At 50.4% G+C, this 14648-nt stretch overlaps 2 protein-coding genes across 2 annotated transcripts in view; one reads left to right on the top strand and one right to left on the bottom strand.

The window, feature by feature from the left end:
* The window catches only part of PDHA1 (pyruvate dehydrogenase E1 subunit alpha 1), a 143834-nt gene that overhangs the window by 4251 nt on the left and 124935 nt on the right, over window positions 1–14648 (top strand). The window lies entirely within an intron of this gene.
* The window catches only part of SMS (spermine synthase), a 114408-nt gene that overhangs the window by 15188 nt on the left and 84572 nt on the right, over window positions 1–14648 (bottom strand). The window contains exon 9 of the mRNA XM_078772328.1: window positions 14365–14444. Coding sequence (XP_078628454.1) covers window positions 14365–14444 — 80 coding nt within the window. The remainder of the gene's footprint in view (window positions 1–14364; window positions 14445–14648) is intronic.

Below are 14648 nucleotides of genomic sequence, written 5' to 3'. Positions count from 1 at the left end.
ACACAAAAAGACATTAAAAATGAATTAATAGCGACATAGAAGGAATGTCAGATGGTACGTGAGGAACTGACAACGAGGTTGGACGAGGTGACAGAAGTAATGGAGACGAAGGACCGGGAGGTGAGGACGCACATAGAAACGGTCAAGGTGGCGTTAGAGGACGAGATTGAGGAGACGCACCGGGAAATCAAAGAGGTGAAGCAAAAGTTAGAGGAAGCAAAAGTAAGGGTGAGTGAAATTAAGAAGAGACGGACGGAAACTAAGAGAGAAATACAGGAGGAGGTGATGGAATATGTGCAAGGTCGGTGCTCAAATCGTGATGATGTGCTCGCTAACCAAATAAAGAGTTTGCAGGTGGCGAAGGAGGTGCGGAGACGAGGTGCCAAGGTGAGTGGCGATATATTCGGAAATGCATATGATGTGGGGGGAGCTTCAGTCGGCTTGGGGGTTGATTTGGATCCGGGTGTTCGTGAGAGGCCGTTGGTGAAGTGTGCGTCAGGTACGGTGTGCAAAGGAGGAGGTGTGCGAGAATGTCCGACTCTGGGGTGTGTGAGGAAAAAGTGCGCGCCAAGGAGTGAGTGTGCTGTCGAGAGTGAGACGGTCGTAGCGCGTGTGCGAGGGAGCACATGGAAGCGCGTAGTGGGGAGTGTTACAAAGGATGTAACGAAAGAGTGTACACCTGTGGTGAGTGTTACGGAGGAAGTAACGGGAGAGTGTGTGCAAGAGGATGCGCGAGAAAGGTGTGTAACGGACGGGTGCATGAGGAAAGAGTGCGCTGTCAAAAGTAAGGGAGAATGTACACCTGTGGTGAGTGTTACGGAGGAAGTAACGGGAGAGTGTGCGCAAGAGGATGCGCGAGAAAGGTGTGTAACGGACGGGTGCATGAGTACAGAGTACGCTGTCGAGAGTAAGGGTGAGTGCGTGACCGAGTGTGGAGGTGAGAGTAGTAAGAGTGACACGGAACGTGAGTTGGTTGTGGCAGGTGAGAGAGGATGTACACCTGGAATGGAAGGATGCACACCTGGAACGGTAGAGCGTGTGTGGGAATGCACACTTGAGTTAGTAGTGAGGCACATGGTTGGGTGTGCAAGTGAGAGCACACCTGTGGTTGTCACAGACGAGGTGACCGAGGAGGGGGCGCGAAGGTGTGTTGGTGAGGTGTGCGAACGACGAGTGTGTGCAAAGGTGTGCGGTGGTCAGGTGTGACCAAGTCTGAGCGAAATAACGAGTGCAATAACGAGTGCAATAGCGAAGTACGCGGGGTGTACGGGCGGCGTTGGAGCACCGAGCTCGTTTGAGGGTGAAAGGGGTAGCGTATGCGTGTGAGCATGAAGGTGAAGCATCGACGGTAACCGGGTTAGCGGTTAGAGCGACTTATAGCCGAATCGGGCCCTCGGTGCGCGCCGGGCAGCTTTGCGTACCGCGAGGACCAGCGGGGATCCGAACCACGGCGGTTTCGAAAGAACCGCCGTACGCGATCCACGCCGGGCCGCGCTTTGAACGGCCGCGTCCGTGCTCCACTAGGCGGAGCGGGCAGCCCAATAGGAAGGGTCGTCATGGCGACCCCTTTTTGTTGAGGCGTTCCGGCAAGTCGAGATCGGGCCATTGGACGGCTCTGTGCCGAGATGGTGCGTGGGATCTCGGCCCGGGTAAGCGTCCTTCCCTGCACCGAGTGCCGGACACATCCAACCGCCGGCACCAAAGAACCCGCATTCATTGCTCGGCTGTACGAAGCCGAGCTTTAGAAGTGAATTGGCGCACCGAGAGGCACTAGTGAGTAGACTGTGATGATGAGGATAGTGTTTTGGCCCCGAAATTAGAAGAACAAAATTTGAGGATTGGCAGTGATGATTGGCAGAGGATTGGCAGATGATTGGCAAATTTTTGATTGGCTGAAATTTGATGTGCAAAATTGGTAGTGGGAGATACCCGATGTGATGGGATGGCAACTCTGCCATCTCTCACAGCGGGGGCAAAGGAGCACTAGTTATGGGGTTCATGGCAGTGAAAACTAGCCCGGGAGGGTTAGGATATAATGATAGGGACCTAGAGAAGATGACCTTAGGTAACGTTAAGATTAGGTTGTGACAAAGATACCTGTAGTGGGGACGCAGGTAGATTAGAGTGGATGATAATGACGTGGTATGTGCTTAGTTTAAAGGGAAGACGGGGAGCACTAAGTTAGCAGGGCAACAGGTAGTTCAGATGATGCCGTGTGAGTGTTGGAAGTGTATTCAGAAGTGTATTGTGAAAAGTGTGTAAGGAACAGGTGTGATTGCACAGGTGTGCAACTGAACAGGTGTATGGAGCAGTGTTTGAGTGAGTGATGGTGATGAGTGTTGTGCTGACCAAATGGTCCAGGAAGGAAGGAGGGTGCAGGTGGCACCAGGTGTGATTGCACAGGTGTGCAATGACAGGTGAATGAAGAATGGTTGTGTGGAATACATGGAGTATGGAATATATGGAGTATTGGGGAATGGATGGTCGTGGAGTGAGTATGGTGGAAATTGTGGAGTGGAGTGGATGGTGCGAAGGTGTGAATGGGGGAAGAGTGGACCCCCATCACGAATACCCGGGGCGGGTAGTGTAAGTGTTAGGTAGAGGGTACAGGTAAATTGTGGTTGGATATTGGCATCTGTGGTGCGGGTGAAAGAATGGTATTTGGATGGGTGCATTAGTGTTGTGGAAATGGCTGGGCGTGTAGCCTGTTAGTGTGTGTAGTTGGTTTGGGCACTCCACCACTGTGAGGATGTCGGCCAGGTGAGGCCGCAGGTGGGCTCTGGGAGCCGGTAGTTGTTGTGGATGGGACCCGAGGATCCGGAGGACGGACCCGGGTAGCCCAGTGCCAGAGGGTGGGTGGCAACTGCAGTGGTGGAGGTGTGCAGGTGGGTAGACCTGCTGGGGGAGCTACATGACCCAGCCCGGAAATTGTGCAAGGGCACCGGGAGATGAATCGGGGGAGTGAGACCCCAAATTGAGAAGCACCACAGTTTGGTCAATGGGAATTGGTTTTTAGAACCCATAGTGTAAGTTGGCCAATGGATTGGCAGGGAAAGACCCCGGGTAGTGTAAAGTGTGTTAAAGTCATTGAGAGGATAGTTAGGATTGAAGTCTCCTCGCACCATCTGCATCCACTCACCTGGGATGACGTACCTCCACACCATGCCATGTTTTAATTATTTTTATTGTGCAGATGTTTGGATTGTGAGACGCATCATGACGTGGGTGTGACATTGTGCTTGATGTTCCATCTCTTCCTCCTTATGAGGATTGATGATGAATTGGGTGATGGCAAATTTTGAAGTAGAGGGAGTGAAGACGAATTTGGTATAGGGGGAAGATGTGACGGTAGCGACGGATTTGTAAATGTGTAGATTGTTGTACATATAGGGTAAGGGCAAGGGTAGTGTAGGTGACAAGGGGGGGGGGGGGTGACGTACGGTAGGGACGAGCTTTTCACACTTCGCTCTCCGTACGCACTTCGCCTTGCATTGCCTTGATTGATGTGTACCCTTGTGACCTTACCCCTCGCTCATCTGTCTTTTCCCCCCTTTGTCTCCCACATGAGGACCTGTGCGCCACTGGGCGCCGAGGGGAGCGTGCGTGAGTCCGCCATGGTGCGCCCGGAACTCCCAGAACCAGCTGTCTGCATCGATGCACCACATTATGGACCACATGTCTGTGGCCGAGCACCACTTATGGACCCCATGGGTTGGGGCATGGCCCCTCTGCTGGCACCGGCCATGAAGGCCCAAGATCTTGCTGGCGGACCTTGGCCACAGGGCACCGATGCCCCACAGGTGAACCACGCTAGTCGGCCCCTGTGGGCCATAAATAAATAAAAATGGACACGTTGGGTGCATTTCATTTTATGTTCAAATAGGCCGCCAGTAAGAAAATGAAAAAAAATGACAACATCTGGAAGAAAGCAAATAGCCAGCAGAGGGAGCTGAAGAGCAAGAGACCACCTGCAGGGTTAGGGGTTGTTGGTTTATTTTTATTGATGACAGTGATGACTGTGCACCGATTGGTGCTTGAGGGTGTGTTAGTGCGTTTTGGGTGCTTTCATGGTGCGTCGATGCAGAGCAGACTGTCTCTCCCCCCCCCAAAAGAACAATCACAGGTCCTGGGTTGCGTTTTGTAAATAAAGTAGAGTCATTGTAAATAATGCTCCCCACCGTCAATGTATAGTTTGAAGACCATTCCGCAATTCGGTTAGCTGTGGGCGTGAATCTGTTAGGCAGGGTGCAATGGAGCAGTGGGACATATTTATTTATGTTTTAAAACTGTCGCACTCAGGGTCAGGTTAAAAGTAGAGGGAACTACACGTACGTGTCACACTAAGTTAAAGTTATAGGCCCGGGACGTGCCTAAGAGGAGGAGGGTGCAGTGTTGTGGATATGAGGATTGTGGTTTTTTTTATTGTGTTTTTTTATTATTAGTGCTTTATTCTGGACCCTCCTTACTCCAGTTATGTATAAAGGTCGAAGGGCGTCCCATAATTAGGTCATAAACAATCACGTCAGCCAATCATAGATTTCCCCCTTTGTTGATAGTTATATCTTTATTATGTGTATTAGGGTAAGGCTTTGTCTTCCATTAAAATGACACTCCATTGCACCAAGTGAAACAAGATAGATTCCCTTTCATTCCCATTCCCAAAATCTCCATTTCCAGCTACATCCCCTCCAAGTCTCCATTGCCAACCGCACTGGGCAGTTTGCCAGGTTTGTTACAGCGGTGGGTTGCTGATTTCGCCCCAAGGCCGCCATTGAACATGTGCTCAGCTCGGGGAAGAAGGGCGTGCCCACCCATCGTCATCAAGGGTGGAGCCAGAGGGCCGTGCCGACCAATCAGGGACGAGGCGCGCTGACCGATGGGCGTGTCCTGAAGGCCGGCGGCTTGATCGCCTGAGGCGCTATAAAAGCGCGCGCGCAAGAACCGAGTAGTAGTTGGACAGGGAGACGTGTGGTTGTTGAGTTGAGTGGTTGGACCAGATGAGCTTTGACAAGACGAGAGAGACGAGTCCTGAAAAGAGCACGCGACGTCCACACAACCGCGGCAGCTTCAGCAGCCACAGCAGCAACAACAGCAGCTTGGGGCTTTGACGGCAGTTTTGAGCAGGGCCGCGAAGGAACGGCGGCTGCGAAACGCGCCGATCATGCTGCAGGACCCGTTGGACCTTCCTCTTCCTCCAGCCATCCACCTCCTGCCTTTCCATCCTTTTGTGTACGTGAGTTTGTTATGTGTGTCTTGTCCCTGGGTTAATTAAGACTGTAGGTAAGCTAGCGATTTTCACTGTGTCTCTAATATCTTCTGTATATTGTTTTCTTATCTTTCCTTCTCCTTGGTTACTTTGAGCATGTAAATAGTAGGAATAAATTTAGTAGTATTGCCAACCTTTTCGTCTTCTTCTTCTTCTTCACATCCATGTCACTTTTGTCTTTTCCATATTGAATATCTGTGGCGCGAATTTGGCCAACGTTCGGGAATCGGGTTAGTCGGGGTAACTGTTCGGGCCGCGGGGCTATCCGCTCGGCAAACCAACATCTTATCCGCGGTCCGTAACAATATATATATATATATATATATATATATATATATATATATATATATATATATATATATATACATTCATGTATTTGGTATTTGGTACATACATTCATGTATATATATATATATATATATATATATATATTGTTACAGACACGACTTTGATGTTAAGGTGGGCCGAGCGGAATGGCCGTCGTGTCCGCACAAATTACCCGATTGTACTCGAACGTCGACGAAGCCGCGCTACGCTGGCTCAATAGGAAAGAGAAGACACCCGGCTGGGTTATAATCACACAATACGACACCAGGGGTTCAGTTCTCAAGACCTCCGGAGGAGGTTATATTAAGGCGGAAAAGGTTAGATTACAGGGGCTAGAGGTATATTACAGGAAGACAGGCACTTAGACACACTCTTATATTAACCCCGGACAGACGACAGACACACGGGACAAAATGCTGACTCACACGGGGATTGATGGCAAGGAAAGGCAGGTAGCGATGGCTCAAGGTGCACTCTTGGCTCAAGGCAGAATCGACTCGGTCCGGTCCAGAGATGCGGGGAGGTATCGTCACGCTGGGGGTGGCGGTGGCTTCTCTCTCCAGTCTCCAAGCTGAGGCGCATCTCTCGTCACATCCGGCGCGTGGCCGCGTATATCCGGCGGGGAGTGACACGCCCTCGGCTCGCTAGCGCCGCCCCAGATGGAATCGGTCCGCCCTTCTGATTGGGTGCGGGGGGTTACCAGGCTCCGCCCTTGAGGAGGAGCTGACAGCCAGCCCCTCCGTGGTAACCCCGTGGAGCGCGTGGTCAATGGCGCTAATCGAGCCGGTGTGAGGACGCATCCTCCCCCGCTCCGCCGCCATCTCCTCTGTTGTTGTTGTAATTGTTGTTGTAGTTGTTGTTATTGTTGTTGTTTGGGGAAGAAGATGGGAGGAGGTATGGGAAAGGTCCTAAACTCACTACTGATGCCATATAATCACATTCTGGTGCAACGAAGAGTCATAATTAATGGAGACGAGGCCTTAACTGACATAGAATAAGAATAACTAGGAAGATGTCCGAAAGTTGTCTACGTGTGGTGCGGTGGACCTGGGCACGACATTTAATGGGGGAATAAGGGGAAGGTCGGCTCTACTGATTGTTATTTACATGCAATGGGACTAGGGAATGGGGGATCGGGGAAAGTTGGGGAGTATTGGAGAAAATAGGGGAATATTTACAAGCGGATATGGAGGCCAAATTCCATATTCGCAACATTGCACCCTTCTCTACCCTCGGGGCGTCCCGACCCGATAAATTTTTACCTACTTTAGTGTGGCACGCAATGTAGTTCCCTCTACTATTAACTCTACCCTGAGTGCGACAGTTTTACAGATATTCACAAATGAGTAAATATGTCCCCCTGCGACGTTGCACCCTTCTCCTCACAGAAACACACCCACAGGATAACCGAATCCGGAAAGAATTCTCAAACTAAACATACAGCCGGTAGGGAGCATTATTTACAAGACTACGCTGCTATTTACACTACGATCCAGGACCTGTTTTTGGAGGAACACATGCAGATGTTATGCATAGAGAGAGCGCGCTTGCCAACATCGATACACCAACCCACGAGTGCTCTGTGGCCGACGGCCTTTAATAACGTGCAGAGCACCCTTCCCGAGCATCAACAGCACCACCCCACCACCAATCGGTGCAGTCACCATTGTTCATTGGAATAAAAATAAATGCGACAACCCCTAACCCTGCAGGTGTCTCTTGCTCTTCGTGTGGCCTTCAGTGGTGTTAATTAACAGTGGTTCACCTTTATGGCATAGGTGCCACGTTGACCCATAGGTCCTTCCACGGGTGGTGCTTGGCCGCAAAAGAGCTGCGGTCCATTGTGGGTGGCCACAAACATTGCGGTCCATATGGTGTATCGATCCAGGCAGCCAACAGCGAAAGTGCAGGCCCACAACTGCGTAGCCAGCACCTCTCTCTCCTCTCTCTCTACCCCAAAGCCAGATCCTCGGAGGTGGGAGACAAAAGAAGAAACAAGTGAGTAAGGTGGTAAGGGCGCAAAAGTGCACGCAATATAAGGTAATGCACACTGGGGGCACATGGGAACCAGGTGAGACAGGTACGTTCCTATCGTACGCCCCCCCCCCCACCAGGTAACCTACATGGCCCCTCCCTTACCCCTTACTGTATCCACAAAACACAACACTACCCATAAACATCTACTTTACAAATCAACAAACATCCCTACTGTCTTCCCCGTTCCTCCCATAAACCAAATTCGTCTTCTCTCCCTCCTAACCAATCAAATTTGCCATTTTCAACTCTCATCAAAATTTGCCATCTCCAACTCAACATCAAAATTTGCCATTACCAATTCATCATCAGTCCCTCCTAGGGAGGGAGAGATGGAATCACCCCAATGTCTCATCCACGTCGTGATGCGTCTCACAAATCCACAGCAATCTCATTTCCTGCAACAAACAAAGAAAACACAGGTGTGGAGTCATCATCATCACCACAGGCAAGTGGCTGCGTATGGTGCGACAGGTTCATCAATCCTAACTATTTCCTAAATGACTTTAACAACTTTACACTACCCGGGGTCTTCCTCCGGCCAAACCATTGGCCCTCTTACACTATGGGTTCTAAAAACCAATTCCCATTGGCCAAACTGTGGTGCTCTTCAATTTGGGGTCTCACTCCCCCGATTCATCTCCCGGTGCCCTCGTACAATTTCTGGGCTGTGGCGTGTACCTCTCCCAGTGGGTCTACCCACCTGCACCCCTCCACCACTGCAGTTGCCTCCGAGCTTACCTGCTCCTTACCCTAACCTATCTACCTGGGGAAGGCCCTCTGGCGCTCTCCCCACTCCGTGCCCTCTCTGGCACTGGGCTGCCCGATCCACACCCGGGATCCTCAGGCACCCACTCACAACTACCGGCTCCCAGAGCCCACCTGCGGCCTCACCTGGCCGACATCCTCACAGTGGTGGAGTGCCCAACCAACTACACACACTAACAGGCTACACGCCCAGCCATTTCCACAACACTAATGCACCCATCCACAACACCATTCTGCCACCGCACCACAAATGCCAATATCCAACCACAATTTACCTGCACCCTCTACCTAACACTTACACTACCCGCCCCGGGTACTCGTGAAAGGGGTCCACTCTTCCCCCATCCACACCTTCGCACCACGCACACCACTCCATACCACTTACTCCAACTCTCTCCACACACCTGTACTTGCACACCTGTGCTCTCACACCTGGTGCCACCTGCACCCTTCTCTCCCCAAGCGCATTCGCGCTGATCCACACACTCACTACTCATACACTGCTCCACACACCTGTCCAGTTGCACACCTGTGCAATCACACCTGTTCAATTCTCACACACACACGGCATCATCTCAGCTAACTACTCCCTTCTGAAACTTGCGCTTCCCAGTCGTCCCTTTAAACTATTGCGCTCCCTCGTCATTATAATCCACACTAATCTACCTGCGTCCCCACTACAGGTATCAGTCACTAACTAACCTTAACGTTACCTAAGGTCATCTTCTCTAGATCCCTACACACAATATCCTAACCCACCCGGGCTAGTTTTCACTGCCATACACCCCATAAGCTATTGCTCCTTTGCCCCCCACACATGGGAAGGATGGTGGATTTGCCATCCCACCACATCGGGGGTCTCTTACTACCAATTTTGCACATCAAATTTCAACAAATCAAAAATTTGGCCAATCACTGCCCATCATCTGCCAATCACTACTGCCAATCCTTTGCCAATCATCAAATTTTGTTTTTCTCTAATTTTGGGTCCAAAACACTAACCTCATCACCCAGTCGACTCACTAATACCTCTCGGTGCGCCAATCCCTGTCCAAAGCCCGGCTTCGTAAAGCCAAGCAATGGATGCTGGTTGTTCTGTGCCAGCGGCTGGATACGTCCGGCACTCGGTGCAGGGATGGGGGTTTACCCGGGCCGAGATCCCACGCACCATCTCGGCACGGAGCCATCCAATGCCCCGATCTCGACCTGACGGCACGTCTCACCAAAAAGTGGTCGCCATGACGACCCTTTCTATCGGGCTGCCAGCTCCGCCTAGTGGAGCCCGGACGCGGCCGCTCCACGCGAGGCCCAGCGTGGATCACGCACGGCGGTCCCTTCGAACCCGCCGTGGCTCGGATCTCCGCTGGTTCTCGCGGCACGCGAAGCCCGGCACGCACCGAGGGCCCGATTCGGCTAAAAGTCGACCTAACCTTTGACCCGGTTATCGTCGACGCCTCGCCTGCAGGCTTACATGCATACGCTACCCCTTTCGTGCTCATACATGCAGCCGTTCCCATTCTCCTCGTACCTTTCCTTACACACCCAGGTACACCCATTCCACTCACAGCCTTGGTCACACACCTGACCACCGAACATTTTGGCACACATTCGTTCGTAGCACACCTCACCAAAACACCTCTTCGCGCCCCCTCCTTGGTCACCTCCTCTGTGACAATCACAGGTGTGCCCTCATTCGCACACCCAACCATGTGCCTCACCACCAACTCCAGCGTGCATTCCCACTCACGCTCTACCATTCCAGGTGTGCATCCTTCCATCCCAGGTGTACATCCTCGCTCACCTGTCACAACTAACTCACGCTCCTTGTCACTCTCACTACTTTCACCTCCACTCGTGACAACGCACTCACCCTTACTCTTGACAGCACACTCTTTCCCCATGCACCTGTCCGTCACACACCTTTCTCGCGCACACTCTCCCGTTACACCCTCTGTAACACTCACCACAGGTGGACACTCTTCCTTACTTCTGACAGCGCACTCTTTCCTCATGCACCTGTCCGTCACACACCTTTCTCGCGCACACTCTCCCGTTACACCCTCTGTAACACTCACCACAGGTGGACACTCTTCCTTACTTCTGACAGCGCACTCTTTCCTCATGCACCTGTCCGTCACACACCTTTCTCGCGCACACTCTTGCGCACACTCTCCCGTCACACCCTCTGTAACACTCACCACCCCGCGCTTCCACGTGCTCCCTCGCACACGCGCTACGACCGACTCACTCTCGCCAGCACACTCACTCCTTGGTACACACTTTTTCCTCACACACCCCAGAGTCGGACTTTCTTGCACACCTCCATTTTCGCACACCAGACCTGTCGCACACTTCACCCACGGCCTCTCACGAACACCCGGGTCCATCTCGACCCCCAAGCTCCTTAAATCCCCTGGCGCATCATACGCACGACCATATTGGTCACCACTTACACCGGGTCCTCTTCCTCTTCGCTTCTCCTCCATCACCTGCGAATCCCTCATCCGGTTAATGAGCACATCATCACGATCCAAACACAGACTTTGGACCAATTCTTTTATCTCCTCTTTTATCTCTTTGTTATCCTCTCTCCGTCGCTTTTTAATTTCGCTCATCCCTTCTTCCACTTCTTCTAGTTTCTGCTTCACCTCTTTCATTCCCCGGTACGTCTCCTCAAGCTCGTCCTCCAAGGCTACCTTGACCGTTTCCAGGTGCGTCCTCACCTGCCGATCCTTCGTCTCCATTACCTCTATCACCTCGTCCAACCTCGTTGTCAGTCCCTCACGTACCGTCTGACACTGCCTCTTTGTCGCTATCAAGTCGTTTTTTATGTCGTTTTGTGTCGCTTTTAACCCTCCTAATACCGCAGTGTTCCTTTGAACCTGCTCCACTAACTCCGTTTGTCCCACCGTCAGCTGCTCCACCTCCTGCGTCAGGTCCTCTATGCCCCCTTGTAACTTTACAGTCCCCTTTCTCACCTCCTTCTCCATGTGCTCCTTACAGTGCCTCACCTCCTCGCGCACTCCTCCGACCTCCTCACTCACTCCTCTTCTGATCTCCTCTCCCATCACTTGCATCTCCTGCCCAGATGCCACCCTCATCTGCTCCATTTCCTCCCTGTGAGCATCCAGTTTGGTTTCTACCCCCATTCTGACCCCCTCTATCTGCTGCTCCATTTGTTTAACTTCCCTTTCCGCTTGGTCCCTCATGTCCCTCAATTTGCCTTCCATACTGTTTTCTAACCCTATTAACCCATTTCTCACCTCTTTTATCCCGTTGTCTAACCCCTCAAAATTATTGTCTAACTTCCCAAATTTCTTGTCTAATCCCTTAAAATTATTGTCTAACTTCCCAATTTTCTTGTCTAACTCCTCAAAATTATTGTCTAACTTCCCAATTTTCTTGTCTAACTCCTCAAAATTATTGTCTAACTTCTCACCGGTACCCCTCATTTGGCCCTCTAATCGCCCACTATCAACCCTCATTTGCTCACCCAATCGCTCAATCTGGCTTCCCATACTCATCTGTACAGCTGCCTGTAGCTGCGCAATGAGGGCCTGCATGTCAATCGGCTGCATGTTAAAGCCCGCTGATACAGCCGGCTCGGCTACCGCACGCTCGTGCGAGGCGCCTTTTTGCGCGCCCGCTACTTCGTGCGTGACGGCGCTATTTTGCGAACCTGCCGCCCTCACTGCTTCGCTCTCCTCTTGTCCCTCAATTTGGTCCTGGATCGACCCTACCTCACTCTCCTTTACCGGACCCCAGCCGTCTTGATCCGCCATAGCGCGACTTGCAAAATTCGAGTTTCGTAAAACAAAACAAATTTCGGCCGCTCCAAATTTTGACCAAATTTTTTTTTTTCCTCTATTCGTTTTTTTTTTTCAAAATTTGGTCGGGCCTCGAATCTCACTCCCGACACCAATTGTTACAGACACGACTTTGATGTTAAGGTGGGCCGAGCGGAATGGCCGTCGTGTCCGCACAAATTACCCGATTGTACTCGAACGTCGACGAAGCCGCGCTACGCTGGCTCAATAGGAAAGAGAAGACACCCGGCTGGGTTATAATCACACAATACGACACCAGGGGTTCAGTTCTCAAGACCTCCGGAGGAGGTTATATTAAGGCGGAAAAGGTTAGATTACAGGGGCTAGAGGTATATTACAGGAAGACAGGCACTTAGACACACTCTTATATTAACCCCGGACAGACGACAGACACACGGGACAAAATGCTGACTCACACGGGGATTGATGGCAAGGAAAGGCAGGTAGCGATGGCTCAAGGTGCACTCTTGGCTCAAGGCAGAATCGACTCGGTCCGGTCCAGAGATGCGGGGAGGTATCGTCACGCTGGGGGTGGCGGTGGCTTCTCTCTCCAGTCTCCAAGCTGAGGCGCATCTCTCGTCACATCCGGCGCGTGGCCGCGTATATCCGGCGGGGAGTGACACGCCCTCGGCTCGCTAGCGCCGCCCCAGATGGAATCGGTCCGCCCTTCTGATTGGGTGCGGGGGGTTACCAGGCTCCGCCCTTGAGGAGGAGCTGACAGCCAGCCCCTCCGTGGTAACCCCGTGGAGCGCGTGGTCAATGGCGCTAATCGAGCCGGTGTGAGGACGCATCCTCCCCCGCTCCGCCGCCATCTCCTCTGTTGTTGTTGTAATTGTTGTTGTAGTTGTTGTTATTGTTGTTGTTTGGGGAAGAAGATGGGAGGAGGTATGGGAAAGGTCCTAAACTCACTACTGATGCCATATAATCACATTCTGGTGCAACGAAGAGTCATAATTAATGGAGACGAGGCCTTAACTGACATAGAATAAGAATAACTAGGAAGATGTCCGAAAGTTGTCTACGTGTGGTGCGGTGGACCTGGGCACGACATTTAATGGGGGAATAAGGGGAAGGTCGGCTCTACTGATTGTTATTTACATGCAATGGGACTAGGGAATGGGGGATCGGGGAAAGTTGGGGAGTATTGGAGAAAATAGGGGAATATTTACAAGCGGATATGGAGGCCAAATTCCATATTCGCAACAATATATATATATATATATATATATATATATATATATATATATATATATATACATTCATGTATTTGGTATTTTCAGTTGCAGGTCTAAATTAAATATTGCCAGTCTACAGTTAGGGGCTAAGCATTATTCTAACACTACCACTCCAGGATGAGGATCTAGAGGATGAATGATCCATATAGAATCACTGATACCTCCATCATCTGGGCAGGCCCCAGATGACAGAGGTTCCCATAGGGTCTATTCTGCAATCTCCAGCATTAATGTCCATAAAATGACTTTTAATCATCATCTCTTCTGGAAAACCACTGCACACCCAAAACATGTTCCATTAGTTTTTCTTTTTTATACACTCGTGATGTTCTCTAACTCAATCTTCCTCGGTGAAATTTACAGGTACCAGGAGAATCTACACAGTCTATCACGCTCATAAATGGCTTTTCATAACTCCTTGAGGGGGTTTGCAGGCCGTTCGAACTCCTACTCTTCCTTCTGTCCATGAATAAAATAAACATCTGCCGACATGCCAACTATGACACGAGACCACCATTTTCTTTGTTCCCTGCTCGATCCCTCTTTACTTGCCAATATCACTTGCTGGTGTTACAAGGATCTCTTGCAGGCCACCTTAACCGTTAAGCCAACAGCACAACTGGGTAAGGTGGGTACAGAGAGCGATGGGTTTGGGACACAAGATTTTGAAACTTGTAGATTTCATCGACAAATTACATTTGCCAAAAATACAAAAGACAATTCTGTGATGTTGAACGACAAACTATTATAGAAAGAGTTCTTTGAATGACAGTACTATACCAATCCCAACAAAACATTGCTGGATACCAAGTGAAAAATAAAAAAGGGAGACAACGCCAGACTGGAATTTCACTGAGACAGCAAACAAGCAAGTAAAATGAGAGTGAAATTGGAAAGTGATGGATACCTGTGTAAAATAAGTACCAGTTGTTTTCAAAACTTTCAAACCGAGATGGAGAATAAGGAGGAAAAATTCCCAATCATCATCTGGGGGAGGAAAAGGTGAATAATTAGAAAGCAAAAACAGATAAATTCAATTTTTCTGTTAAACTTTTAGGAAAAAAAACAAGACCAAAAGTCTAACTTTTGTAGCTGGGCTTGTAAAATATTATAAACCACAAACACATATTAGCTTTTCAAACAGTCGCTAATGCTGTTTATAACATTAAACAAAGAAATTTGGAGGAATCC

Source organism: Myxine glutinosa, chromosome 2 (assembly GCF_964187855.1).
Source record: "Myxine glutinosa chromosome 2, kmMyxGlut1.1, whole genome shotgun sequence".
Taxonomy (NCBI): domain Eukaryota; kingdom Metazoa; phylum Chordata; class Myxini; order Myxiniformes; family Myxinidae; genus Myxine; species Myxine glutinosa.
The sequence above is the reverse complement of the archived record's forward strand: the minus strand, read 5'-3'. Positions and strand labels throughout refer to the sequence as shown.